This window comes from Rhinolophus sinicus, chromosome 12 (genome assembly GCF_057876585.1).
Source record: "Rhinolophus sinicus isolate RSI-liver-muscle chromosome 12, RSI-T2T, whole genome shotgun sequence".
NCBI classification, from domain to species: Eukaryota; Metazoa; Chordata; class Mammalia; order Chiroptera; family Rhinolophidae; genus Rhinolophus; species Rhinolophus sinicus.
In genome coordinates, this window is record NC_142512.1 from 6914621 (window position 1) to 6929408 (window position 14788).

General features: G+C 39.9%; 2 protein-coding genes and 1 non-coding gene across 19 annotated transcripts in view; 2 read left to right on the top strand and 1 right to left on the bottom strand.

Moving 5' to 3' along the window:
- Window positions 1-1865, bottom strand: part of NCOR1 (nuclear receptor corepressor 1) — a 169122-nt gene extending 167257 nt beyond the window's left edge. For 16 of the 17 annotated variants that reach the window (XM_019757395.3, XM_019757394.3, XM_019757397.3 and 13 more), the window contains exon 1: window positions 1444-1580. The gene's annotated coding sequence lies outside the window, so the exon portion shown is untranslated. Of the gene's footprint in view, window positions 1-1443; window positions 1581-1736 lie in introns of those variants that run through there. The other variant, XM_074320229.2, reaches the window with a different exon arrangement.
- An 890-nt stretch (window positions 1866-2755) lies between these two features.
- PIGL (phosphatidylinositol glycan anchor biosynthesis class L) overlaps window positions 2756-14788 on the top strand; it is a 61127-nt gene continuing 49094 nt past the window's right edge. The window contains exons 1-2 of the mRNA XM_019757398.3: window positions 2756-2998; window positions 13144-13243. Of these exons, the coding sequence (XP_019612957.3) occupies window positions 2764-2998; window positions 13144-13243 (335 nt within the window). The 5' untranslated portion in view covers window positions 2756-2763. The remainder of the gene's footprint in view (window positions 2999-13143; window positions 13244-14788) is intronic.
- LOC141569031 (U7 small nuclear RNA) lies at window positions 8700-8762 on the top strand. Its single transcript, XR_012492425.2, has one exon. It is a non-coding gene; the product is annotated as a U7 small nuclear RNA (small nuclear RNA).

The window sequence follows — 14788 nt, forward strand, 5'->3', positions numbered from 1 at the left end:
TTGCAAGTAATCACATCCTTATGTACGCATGTGCATATTATTTAAACATACGTGTGTTAACCGTGATTTCCATTAACACGTGTGCTTAAAACAAGGCAAAGCAACTGTGTACTATAAATATTAAAATAAACTTCCACTGGATTTTAACAGAATGAGAAAATAAAGACAATATTTCTTTTTCCAACAACTTGTGCTTACTTCTTCTGTTATTTTTACCCATGTCTAAATAAGATTCTAAAATTGGTCTCCTCCTGGGCCCAGGCAAATTGGTTCATCCAATAAATATCTTTATGAAAAGGTACGTCAAAACATTTTCAAAAAACCATTAAAAATTAAATAATGCCATCAACTCTTCAGTTATCCAAGGGACAATCACACATGATCTATCAGCAGCAGCTATTGATCAAGATATGTTGAACAAATGAATGAATATTTGTAGGCATTTTAAAACCCCGGGCCTGTTGCTCTTTGCACAATGTTCTGCCTCCCATCACGGCTTCACCACGATGCACACAAGAAACGCAAATTTCAATATAATTAAGATATGATTAGGGACATAAATCTGATGCAAGTAAATATATTAATCCCAAAGATTAGAATTACCGATACCCTTACTCTCCAAGGTTAACTGTTGAAGCGGCAAATTGGTATACAACATCAGTAAAAGAAAACTGACACTTCCTGGGCACTTTTCATAAATATCACTTATTTCCATCCACACCTTTAATACACGGCTATACCTAACTCAGTTAATTCGAGGAATACAAATCCAGTCTCCTCTCCATTAAAACTGATTTCTCAATTTTAGTTTTTCAAATCCTTCTTCCACCAAAAAAGAGAATTCACCAACTTCGCACATTAAAACACCAATAATAAAAGGCAGAATGTACAAGGTACCGATCTATGCCATCTTCACCACTATTCACCCTTCGCCATTACATTCCGGAGTTGTTCGGTTAGAAAGGTGAACTAGTTTGCTCTTCACGCACTTGTCCATCGCTGTCACCATCCCTAACCCCTTCTACACTTCCCAGACGCCCACCAACTCCGCCTCTGAGGGAGCCCAGGCCCGCCACCTGTGCCGGCCCCGCCCGGAGTCCCCCGGCCCACTCCGCCTCCCTCGGTCGGCCCTCCGGGCTTCGCGTGCCCGCTCCCCACAGGACACCTCTCTGACGGCCCCGGGCTGGCCGCAGCCCATTCTTCCTCCAAACTCCATAAGCCTCTTCCACTCACCCAGCCCCAGCTCCCCGCCGCGCCCGACTCGTACTGGGCGGCCCAGGGGAAGAGGCCGGGCGGCTGGGGCGGGTCCCGACCTGCAAGGCCCACGACTCCCCGCACCCGGCCGTGAAGCCGCCCCCGCGGCCGGTACCCTGAGCGCCCTCGGAAGCCCCCAACCGAGCCGGGGCCGGGAGACTAGGGCTATGGGCGCCGGGGCCTACTCACCGGGAGCTGGCGGAGCGTGGTAGCTGGCGCGCCCCCGGGCCTGAGGAGCGGGACGCGGCCCCGGCGCGCGTCCCTATCTCGGGACCTCGCTCGGCGCGGCGAGCTGGGCGCTCACTCCAGCCACCGCCGCCGCGGGTGCTGCTGCATCGCCACCTTAGCCGCCATCTTGACTCAACCCCTCTCCCTCCCCCCAGCCCCGGCGGCCCCGGCTAAGGAGGCTCCGGCGCCAGCTCCTCCTCCTTCCGGGAGGTTGGGGGACCGACTCCCTTCGCCTGGCCGAGCGCGGCTGGTACCTCGGCCGATCTTCCTCGGCTGCCCCGCGCCTGTCCCCTCGCGTCTCCCCGCGGCTTGGCTGCGGCGGTCCCCTCAAGCGGAAACAGGCCGGGGCAGCGCCGTGCCCGGCCTGACCCAGTGCGCTGCCGCCGCGCACCTGAGCTGGGGCGCCCACCGCGAGCCGGCCGGCTCCCCCGCCCTCGGGGCCTTCCCCCGAACGTGGGAAATGGCAGGGCGGAAGGCCATGCCTCAGGTCCCGCGCCTCCTCCGCGGCGCGGCGGGATGACGGCCTCCGGGGTCCCCCCGGCTGCGGGGAGGAAAGCCGAGCCCCACGTGCTGGGAGCCGGAGGAGTGCACGTGGACCTACCCAACATATTTTCCAGGACCCCGGCTGTAATCCACACTAAGCACCGAAATGCGGGCGAAGCCGATTTGTCCATGTCAGTCTTTAAAGTCACTAATCAGAGGAGCCTGTGGCCCTTGCGACTACGAAATGTGCTCTCAGCCTTACTCTTCTAATTAAATGACAACGGTTCATCGTAACCGCATACTTTTCCTTTAGAGAAGCCACCGCTCCACATCCAAAAATTGAGGAAAAATGAAGTCGGTGTTCATCAGGATAAGGGGCTGTCTAGCTGTATAGTTACGAAAAAGTCCTGGACTTTAAGAAATGAGTTATAAAATGGTGAAGAGAGGAGTGTACCCGTACTCAAGATGTGGGGTTTATTTTTAAAACGCTTCTCTAAACCTTTTGTACTGTGAGAACACAGGTAGAAAACTGGACGGGAAAAGATTCATTCAGCTCTGAACCCAAGCTGGCACAGACCTCGTAAATGCTGCGTAAAGTAGAACTTGATAAAGAAGCATTGGGAGGCGTCAGTGTAAAACGACAACAGGAACCCGACGTTTAAAGCCTCAAGCCAGCCGAGCGTGTTGGCAGGACGGACTTAATCTCGGAACGCAATTTCCGCGAGCGCAGTTTTCCCGCCGGAGTCAGGGTCAGCGGCACGTTTCCCTGTTGCGCAGGCGCAGTGCCACTTACAGAGCATGGAAGTGGTGGGCGTCCTGGGTTTGATAGTGGTGGTCCTAGCGTCCGGTTTCTTCTGGGTTTGGGACTTCTTGGAACGAATGAAGAGTCAGGAACAGGCAGGCCTGTTGGGAGGCGAAAGCCGGACCCTCCTGGTGATCGCGCACCCGGACGATGAAGCCATGTTCTTTGCTCCTACTGTGCTAGGTTTGACCCGCCTGAGGCACCGAGTGTTCCTGCTCTGCTTCTCTGCAGGTAGGAGGCTGCAGGCGGGACGCTGGGAGCCGGGGCTGTAAAGGGTATTTAGGTGCTGACCTATCTCAGTCGACTTTCCCCCAAAGGATTCTCTGTTGTAGAAAGTTAAGTGAATACACCGGAGGTCCCTTCTCTCTCTGAACGCTTTACAGAGAATCAATGGCTCCAGCCTAGGGACTGGAGCGGCCAGCTTTCCCTGTGGGTTGCCGGAGCAACGCAACGCAACTTGTGTACTCCATTCTCTGCTGACGGGATTCAGAAGCACTACATAGCGGCTCGCATTTTCTTCCATTCAATACCTAGATTTCCGTTGGGGACTGTGGCTGTGCTCATTATTCTGGGGAACCTTTTTATTTGCAGAAGGACCAAAAATAATGATCTTGGTGTACCACAGTACACCAAACAGAATCTAGGCAGTATCATACTTTCTCAACCCTTAAAGTTTTACTTCTAACGGTCGCTGTTTTTAAAATGCTATTTGTGCTAAAAAGATGCACATGTCAAATGGAAGAGCTAGACTCAGATCTTTAGACAAGAAAATAATTTGATGGTTCAACACCACCCAACTTTCAGTGAAGGGGCCTTGCAAAGAATAAGTCCTCCTTTACCATAGAGAAAAGATGGAATGAGAAAACAAAAATTGACCATGACAATGGATTATGGTGACAATTGCACAGTTGTGTAAATGAAGTAATTAAACTGTACATATACAATGGGTGAATTTTATGGTATGTAAAATTATACCTCAATAAAGCTGCTTTTTACAAATGCCCATGCCCTCTTTTCCATTTAGTTGTGTGTTGTTCAGTTCTTTTTCTATACAGATTTTTCACGGAAACCACATTTTATACAATTTTATATTTTTCACTGTGCATTATTTTTGCATTCATTTAGCAAAACTTTATTTAAAATTTATGTGCAGTACACAGTGTTACAATGGCCACAATCCAGAACACTGACAACACCAAATGCTGGTGAGGATGTGGAGGAACTCTCATTTATCAATGGTAGGAATGTAAAAGGGTACAGCCACTTTGGAAGGCAATTAGTTTGGCAGTTTCTTACAAAACTAAACATACTCTTACCAAACCATCCAACAATTACCCTACTTGGTATTTATTTACCCAAAGGAGTTGAAAACATGTCCACACAAAAACCTACACACAAGTGTTTATAGCAACTTGATTCATAATTGCCAAAACTTTTAAGTAATTAAGATGTCCTTCAGTAAGTAAATGGATAAACAAATTGGTGCATTCAGGCAATGGAATATTAGTACTAAAGAGAAATGTACTATCAAGCCATGAAAAGACCTGGAGGAAACTTAAAATACATCTTATTAAGTGAAAGCAGCCAATCTGAAAAGGCTACGTACTGTATGATTCCAACTGTGATATTCTGGAAAATGCAAAACTAGGGAGACAGTAAAAACAGTGGTTTCCAGGGGTTGAGATGGGAAAAAGAATGAATAGGTGGTGTACAGAAGATTATTTTAGGGCTGTGAAAATGCTCTGTATGATATAATGATGGATATATGTCATTATACATTTTCCAGACCCATAGAATATACAACACTAGGAGTAAATTGGGCCTTGGGTGATGATGTAGGTTCATCAATTGTAACCAGTGCCCCACTCTGCTGGGGGATGTTGATAATGGGGTGGCTATGCCTGGGTAGGGGCAGGGGGTAAATTGGAAATCTCTGTACCTTCCTCTCAGTTTTGCTATGAACCTAAAACCGCTGTGAAAAACATAAAGTTTTAATTCTAAAAAAAGTTTTAATTAAAACAATTTATATGCCAGGCCTTATTTTATGCCCTAAGAATAAAACAGTGAAAACAAGCTAGCTAAGGACCGTGTCCTTGTGAAACTTATAATTTAAACATTTACCTATGTTAGTAAGAACTAGATACATAACCTTTTAAATGGTTTCATAGATAAACCTTAATTTAGTTAGTCATCCCTTATTGTATGTATATTTAGGGGATTTTTTTCCAGTTTATTACAGTAACAGTGAACAATATGTATTTCATAGTATTTCATTAGGACTCATTTCTAAATTTGGCTGTTTTAAGGCTTTTCATGTAAATTGCATCCCCAAAACACCAATTTACATTCTCACTAACAGGTAATGAAAGTCTGTCTTAATATAATACCCTCTCTAGCATTGACTAGTATTTTTTATATTTCTTGATTAACACTTTTTTCCCCTGAAAGTCTTTTGTTACTAGTAAGATTAAACTGTTTTCATTTTTATTGAGAATTTGGGTCTAAGCACTTTTCTCAGTTTGTGCTTTAAGGATATCAATTGAAAATAGATTGCAGTTAAAGGCCTCCTTTTTTGTTGTTGTTTGCTTTTTATTTTATGTTTTGTATTAGAACTATAGGAGTCAAATTATAGGCAAATTTGTTTCAAGATTTGCAAGAGAAGCCTGGATTTATTTGCAAAGTATTAGAAGTGCACTGGATTCTTTAATAAATTTCTCCTTATTTTTCAATAGGCTGGGACCAAAATTCAGAATTGTGTCAAATTTAAAAAAAAAAAAGGATGCCCTTGGCACTTATTAAACACTCAGTATACTTATTGTTGTCTTTCATTATTTCCTCTGAATCTAACTTGCCATTTATTTATTTATTTATTTATTTATTTATTTATTTTCTTGGGGAAGGGGAACAGGACTTTATTGGGGAACAGTGTGTACTTCAGAACTGTTTTTTTCCAAGTCAAGTTGTTGTTCTTTCAGTCTTAGTTGTGGAGGGCGCAGCTCATCTCCAGGTCCAGTTGCCGTTGTTAGTTGCAGGGGCAGAGCACCATCCCTTGCGGGACTCGAGGAGTTGAACTGGCAACCTTCTGGTTGAGAGCCCACTGGCCCATGTGGGAATTGAACCTGCAGGCTTCGGAGTTAGGAGCATGGAGCTCCAACCGCCTGAGCCACCGGGCTGGCCCGCAACTTGGCATTTAAATTGTTCTCTCTTGTAAGTTTTAAAACTACTTTTAAAATCCCCAATTCATTCAAAACTGTTATTGATTAAACATTACCCACACTGCTGATTTATTCTAACTAGAAATTGGAAGCGAATAACTTGTGATACAATGTAATGAAAGTTGTAAAGGTGTGATGGAGAGTACTATGGACGCAGAGTGAAGAAAAGCATGGGTTCTCTTTTCAGGGGTTTGGATTATGAAAACTTCTTCCAAGAGGTTTTCTTTTGAGCTGGTCTTTAATAATAGGACTAGGTATATAGGAAACAGGGCAAATCATTCCAGGCAATAGTAAAAGTACCAGTAAGTCTTGGACCTGTATGAATCTTTTCAGCAATCCTATGACAGGCATTATTAAATATATAAAACATTATACACATAACAGAATTTGTTCCCGTTTTACAAATCTGGAAACTAATGAAAAAGTTAAAAGTACTTGACCAAATGTGGAGGATCTAGGACCCTCTGGGTCTTTCCTGTTCTAAACGATTACAGTATAAAAGCAATCAATCTTTCTCTCACATTGCCTTGTATGCTATGTCAGTTGAAATAACTATTTTGATTTCCAGTGTATGTTCCAAGAAACACTAGTTCATCAAGCAACTATTTAAAAAAAAAAAAGAAACGCTTTCTACTGACAAGTTTGGGGAAATCAGCCAGATGTGTTATCCCCCATTGAGAGGTTCACAATCCTTATTAGAATATCAACATCTTTCAGAAGTCTTGCTGTAAAAAAATCATATTTAAATTGATTTAGTCCAACGTTTCTTCCAATTTCTGTAACCTATTAATATACACATGGGAGAAAGCTATAGTACATAGTAGGGTGTTATTGAATACATTTGGCGGAGAATTAACCCAACCAGTTCTGTGCTTTAGAAAGCTCCTTCTGGTGGCAATATGGAGAATGGTTTGGAGGGAAAGATTGGAATCAGGAAAACCAATTTCGGTCATCCTTTCCCCTCTAGACTGCACTGTCAGCTCTCGTATATCAGATTTTCACGTATTTCAGATCTATGTCCTATTCTTTTAGTCAGTTCAACATCCCTGTGCCAATATCATGCTGTCTTAATTACTGTAGCTTTTACAGCAGTCTTTCCATCTGTGATTTTATGGTATGTCTGCTCATTTGTATTGGCCTTCTTTAACGTCTGTCTTCTTTTATGTCTATTAATAGTTTTATGTCTAGTAACAGTTTTATAATAAAGGTCTTACATATGTAGTAGTAAAATGGTTAGTAGTTTTGTCCTTTAATTTATTTCTCATATCTAGAGGTTCTTTTTGCAAATATTATTGTCTCGTTACTTTCTCATAGTTTGATATTCTCTTTCTTTAAATGTATTAAACATATCAGGTGTAATAATTCCAATTTCTGCAGTCTGTGTGTCTGATTCTGCTCTTTGAGTAACTCATCCTGAATGACTTGTTGCCGTGTATATGTTGTGATTTTTTTTTTAATTGTAAGTACATTTCTTGGAACCATATTTGTGATATTTTGATGATTTATGTTTGCTTCATCCAGGCAGCAAAGAGCACTACTTTAGATCACTCTACACTAAAATTTTAGATTGAGACTTTTCAATCCACAGAGGTAGTGTAAACTCAGTGTCCAAACGGAAGTGCACTAGTTGTCTAATGCTGTGTAACAAATTATTTAGAAACTTAGTGACTTTCAAACAATAATAATACTTTATCTCTCATGGTTTCAGACATCACAGTTGTCTTACTACTTCAGAGGGAGTATCCAAAGGCTGGGGACTAGACTCATCTGACTTAACTAGAAACATTGGCCAGAATATTCACATATAGTACACATATAGGTAAATCTACACACCTTAATTTAAGCTTTCTAACAACCTAGTGGCTGTGCATCTGGGCAAGTATCCTGCGAGAGAGCCAGTACTAGGGTAGCCATATTGCCTTGGAAAGTAATCATGCAATATTACTTTCATTTCATTCTGTTTGTCAAGGCGGTCACAAGTCACTTGGCAGTTTCAAGGTGAGAAATAGACTTCAACTCTTGATATGGTACTGCAAGGTTCTAGAAGTGCTTATGGGACTAGAAATAGTACTGTAAGCTGTTTTTGGTCAATATAGTGTGCCAGAAGGTCAATGTATACTTAACAGTTCTTGGGGAGGGTGACATTTTTCTTACTTTTCCTTCCAAGTCTGAGAGAGATGGCACCATCTCTGTGTAGGCTAGGAATTTTTGTAGTTCACCCACTGTAGGTATCGCCTTTTGAAGGTCTAGTCTTTCTTTGTGCGGAGATCTCCTTATTTGTGCCCAAGCTTTATCTCCTAACCTGACTGTAGGCCACCAGGCATAGGCAGATACTCTCAAGGTGGCACCCTACTTGTCTGGATTTGTGCTTACGTATTGTTTAGGACCTCAGAGATTGCCCTTACTTTCCTGCTAATTCAGCCATACATTCTAAAGCATGTTTGCCTTTTATTTCCCATGATCAGGTATTCTATGCTACGAGGGTTTCTCCAAACATATGATTCACTGTATTTCCTAAAACAACATATCAGGTTTTTTTAATGATTTTTAATCATGAATAATTCCTCAAAGTTTTCCATATTGAGATATATTTAGATCTAGTGTAAAAAAGTGTTAATCTCATCTGTCTAACTCTTTTCTTTCTGACCCAATACATTTGAGTTTTCTAAAAAATATATCTTAAGTATTGACTGTATCCTATTAAGAATCGAATAAATTAGTGCTTACAGCCCTTTTTGAATTTGCCTAGTAGGTCTTTCGGCATCCACTGGAAGGCACCAAAAAAAAGAAAAAAAAAAAATCGAATAAATTAGTAATATTTAAAAATACGAATTATGTTTCTTTAAGGGAGCTATATAAAACTTCAGAACATGACTCAAAGGTTACGTATCAGTGGGCCTATTTTGTAAATATGTATATGTGTGTGTATATATATATATATATATATATATATATGTATATATATATATATATAATATATAACATATATGTATATAATGTATATTACATATAAGTACTTAGGTAATTTTCTCTAAGGTTTAGGTCGATAGGATTTCCGTATGATCACACCAACCAAAGAGTGTATAGGCATCCAATGACTAACTGAAAACAACACCTGTTCATAAATTTGGTACTGATGGGTTAATTGATAGATTAACTGTTTTTATAAGAATATATATTTCAAATATATATTTACTTACCTTTTTTTATAGTTAAGCTTAGAATTTACATGCCAGGTAATCTTATACATTACCGCTATTTTCCACCTAACATCTGTATTTGTAAAAATGTTTATGTCCTGCTAAGTATTTATTTACTTAGTTGAAGAATGTTACAAGCTTTTCAGAGGTTTTATTTACTTAATGAGTTAGAGTTTTAAGTGCAAAAATAAAGGACTTGCTTAAACTTTGGTAAACCATGAAAGAAATGCTAATAAACTTTAGGGAAGAGGTCATGTCACAGACCAAAGAGAAAATCCACAGTCACAAAAATTGCCTGTGAACAGAGAAAAGGAAAGACGCAAGTGAGAAAAAGAAAGAAAATGCAATAGGACTAATCTGATAAAAGTATAGGATGGAAATAATCAAAATGTAATGAATTTTGAAGAGCTTAGTATTGGAAATATTTGTTTTAACTGTTCATCGCAATGAGTTGGACACTGTTCTCAAGCAGTGCATACTTCTCACTTCATCTGATACAAAGATACCTGTCGTATTCAGAAAAAGACGGCTTCCCATATGTTTGGCCTTGTTAATAACATTTTGCTTATCCATTCATCTATTTATGGACACTTGGGTTATTTCCATTTTTAGGCTATTGTGAATAATGCTGCTACGAATACGAGTATACAAGTATTTGTTTGAGTCCATTCTCAGTTCTTTTGGGTATATACCTCGGAGGAGAATTGCTGAGTTATGATAATCCTATGTTTAAATTTTTGAGGAATCACCAAACTTTTCCACAGCAGCTGCACCATTTTATGTTTCCACCAGCAATGCACGAGAGTTCTAATTTCTCCACATTCTCACCTATACTTGTAATTTTCCGTTTGTTTATTTCAGGGTTTTTTTTTACCACAGCCATTCTAGTGAGTATGAACTGATATCTCATTGTGGTTTTGCCTTGCACTTCTGTAATGACAAATGATATTGAGCATCTTTTCATGTGCTTATTGGCCATCTGTCTTATCTTTGGAGAAATGTCTATTTGGGTAATTTTCCCCTTTTTTATTCTAGTTTCATTTTTAAATCATGATTACTCCAACTGGGTTCTTTGGACACATTCTAATGGCATAGGGTCCATCACTTGGATTCAGCTTCCTTTCAGGAACCCAGGCCTTTAGGGTCTGGTAACACTGCCTCCTTTTTTCTCCAACCTAGCTTTAGTTACTTCTTCTTGTCACTAATCTTTGGGTCACTTCAGTGTTCCCTATTTGGCCCTCAAATCTTCCATCAGTTATGTATCAAATTCTTTCCATTAGATTCTTAAACTGATGTAAACATTTCATGTGGTTTCTGTTTTCCTGGGTAGACCCTAACTGTTACAGAACGTAAACTCCCTCATTTTAGAGTTAGGAAATGTTGATCTTTTTTTTCCAAATATACTTGGTCTTGTTCAAGGGACAACCTTGCTGATATTCCTGAAACCCAAGAACTTTAGGAATTTCTTCAGATTCATGAAGTAAATAGAAGGCCAGGTATTGAGACCGTAATGCCTGAATTCTCAGTCCACTTCTCATTGTGTTAAATTAATACTTCCAAGGTAGGGAACTGGGTAACTAAAGGATTTCTTTTTTTTTCTTTTGGCTATATGTCGTTTTGTTTCTTTTGATTTTTAACTACATAAATCTTTTACCTATTTAGAATAAATTAATTAGTTTAAAATCTTTAAAATAAAATGTCTGCCTTTATACATGTAGTATATAATGGGGTCTTTACAAAGTGACTTTAATTTGTATTAAATGTCATTATGCTTGCTAGTTGTTGCTGGGAAGTATTAGTTATCATAAAACAAAAGACTTCACTAAGCGTACAATTATTTATAAGCTTATACACGCTGTGTATAAAAAGACTATATAAATAAGTCTACATTAATCCTATTTATTTTGTTTTCTATAATAATGATCTCCAAACATTTTCTGGTCACATTTTCCTATTGGTAAAAACTTTTTGAGGATACATTCCCATTATATAATATGTACTTAATATTCCCATTATATAATATTAAGTACATGGACACTGAACTAATGTGTACATTATAAAATATTAACAAAAGTGGACATTTATAAAGACAAAGTAAACAAATCGAGAGAAGTTCTAAAGCTTTTCCTCCACCCCAACGTATTATCTTGTGCCTCCCAGGATGCAGCTACCCTGCTTGGATCCTTTTTTAGAGTGTTTCAGTGAAAAGCTGCTAAAAAATCTCAGACATTTAATCTGTTGAAGTTCCTACATGTTCACCAAATTTAGTGAAAATATTTAAAGTGATCTCTGACTTAACTCCCTAACCTGTTTTAAATTCCTTAATTTAAACACAAAGCAATAAAACCAGCTCCATAAACACATTAGCTTCCATTCAAACCAGTTTCTCAGAGCCATAATCAGGGTCTGACTTGCATGGCCTCTGAACTTAGGAACCGTATATCAGTGGTGTACATTAGACTCTTTATCCCCAAAGATCAAGTAACCTTGAGACAAAATGGGAGAGTGTATGCATATGGTTTTGAGTGTATGCGTAGGGTAAAATACTAATAACACAAAATTGACTAGTTTCTATCGGACTTTAAAAAATATTAACTCGATTGTGATGAGGACAATACACAATTAAGCTGTTATCTGGAGTCTTTTTGGGGTTAGTCCCTTTGTTAGATACAATGCAATGACTGTCTCCTATCTGGATTTAAACAGTTCAAAACTAGCACTAGAGTAACCCCTGCCTAAGTTGAAAGGTTTCGCGTGGAGTTTTCCTCTGAGTTATCTGGAACAGCAAGCAGAGCTTCTCGATGTTCGGTGCTTCAGGAGTGCCTGCAGTGTGCTGGACACCAGGATGATACAAAGTTGAATGAGACCGTGACTTTTAAGGTCAATGACATTTCGCAATTAATAATTGATCATGGAGAAAAGTTCATACTTATGAGCAAAATACTAGAAATGATTACTTGCCACGGAAAGTAGGACAAGGCTTCCCAGAGGGAAAGCCATTTGATCTGTATGATGAAGATGAATTATAATTCAGGAAGAAAGGAAAAGAAGGAGGGGGCAGGTAAAGATAAAGAAGTCAAGGAAAGAGAAAATTAACACTGAGTACCAAACTGAGTGGATATGTATTATCTCATGTAATCCTCAGGAAAGCCCATGAGATGGCCATTCCCACTTTACATGTGGAGAAAATGTGATTCAGGACTGTTAAGTAACCAGCACAAATTACACAAACAATTATCTGCTGCAGAGTTTAAGTAAGTGCTGTATTAACTGGACAATTGCCCATACATACAATTTAAATGGTACCAAAATTTCATTGTATGTTATTCATAAGGGTACAGAGGAGTTGTACTTAGCAGAACTATTCTTAGGAAGTATAGTATATGTGTTGGGAAAATAAAGAAAACGTAAGCTCTTTGGGGTGCTGATATGGTCAAGGTCCCCTAAGGGCATGCTGGGATAGCTGCTTGCTAAACTCCTCAGAGGAGACTATTTACTAAATGTTGTCTGCATATTTTCCTGGAAGACTCAGGAGACTCTTCTTTAAGTAAATGCTTAACAGATATTCGAGGACTCAATTTAAAGGGTCTCAAACTAATGATGCGCTTGGGTACCCCACTTGTTCTGAGCTGTTATAGAAGTTTTAATCCCAAAGCTGCTTGACTCCAAAGCCATTGCTCTCGGCAGTGCACAGTGCTGCCTGTAGCACGCAGCTAGGATGCAGACAGGCAGACACACTGACAGAGAGATAGACACAGAGATGGGGAAGAAGGAAATGGTGATTCTGGGTTGTGCTGCAACCTTCTGACTGCAACCTTAGCGTTGTAGTTTCTTCAGCTTTTTCTCCTAACCACAAAATTTTCAGGTAGCTTAAACCCTTTAGGGAACAAGATGAGATAAGAATGAGTGAATCGATAGATCCCCACTGTTAAATCTTCCAATGTATATTTGTCATCCTCAGGAAATTACTACAATCAAGGGGAGATTCGTAAGCAAGAACTTCTGCAGAGCTGTGATGTCTTGGGAGTTCCACCCTCCAGTGTAATGATTATTGACAACAGGTAATTCATCTGTATTAATGATTTCATTGAGAACACATCTAGTATTTTACCATTAACCGTGTTGGCTGCTGGTTACGAAAGGTATTCTTTATCATATTGAGCATTGTTGTTGGGAATTGATGTTCATTGTGTTAGGTTTGAGGGGGGGGGGCTCCTATTCATTTCAGTGCCATACAAAGAGATAAGGTAAAGTTTCAATTTATTCTGTTTTACTTGGCTCAGGGTAAACTATTGGGATCATCGTGGGGGAATTTCTTCTCTACCTATGCCAGTGGATTTTGTAATGCTTTAAAAAGCACAAATCTAGAACCAGACTGCCTAGACTGAACCCCCAATTTATACATGTTATTAACTGTGTCACCTAGGCAAATTACTTAATATCTGTTTCTGAACTTACTCCTCTGTATCCCATTGAAGATACATGGTTTTGAGTCAATTTGTGAAGTAAATCATTTGCTCGTTTGTTTTCAAAGATGACTTACTTCCCTTTTACTCTGTGGGTATATGTTGTGATTTGTTTTCTCACTATTTTAATAACATTAATGAGCCTCTCTGCTCAGGCACCCCATTTGCACACAGACTTTTGCCTGCGCAGTGTCTGTTTTGGCCCAGCAATGCAAGATGTTTTTTTCAGGGCCAGATCTTGAGTCGTGAGAACTGTAGTCAAACCAAAGATCTCAGCTTGGTTATCAAGATCTTTACTCTTGTCACGTCTTAATTTATTACATTTTTTATATATCCTGCAGCTTCAGCAACATCCCCTACTTGTGAAATGGTGCTATAGAGAGGAGGTGAACTGTTGAAAATAAATATTTCAAGAAGCTAGTTTGAAGATACAAAGAAATCGTGAATGTTAGTCTGCTCTAGCTACCTTAGCAAAATACCATAACCTGGCGGGCTTAAACCACAGACATTTATTTTCTCACAGTTCTGAAAGCTGGAAGTCCCAGGTCAAGATCCAGCAAGGTCGATTTCTAGAGAGAATTTGCTTCGTGGCTTGCAGATGGCCATGTTTGCACTGTATACCCACATGGAGGGGAGAGAGAAAGGGAAAGTTCTCTCATCTCTTCTTACAAAGCCACCAGTCCTAAGGATTAGTGTCCCACCATCATGACCTCACTTAATCTTAATTTCTCCCTAAAAGGCCCTATCTCCAAATACAGCCACAGTGGAGATTAGGGCTTCAACACGTGGATTTTTGGGAGGATGCAGTTCAGTCGCCAACAACATGTAACCTTTAGTCTTTCAGCCCCTTATTTCGTAACCCAGGAAAAGCAGAGCTTTGAAATATTATTTTCGGTTATTTAGATGAGTCAAAGAGAAGAATGAAGGGTAGGAAGAGAAAGGAAAGTTTTATGGAGTGCCTACACTCATAATAATAACAGTAAATATGTATTAAACCATTATTGTCAGTACCCAAAACCATACTAAATGCATGATCTTACTTAATCCTTAAAACAATCCAATGACTTTTCCCATGTTATAGATCAGAAACCGAGGCATCGTTAGAGGTTGAGTAATTTGCCCAATGTCACCCAGCATAAG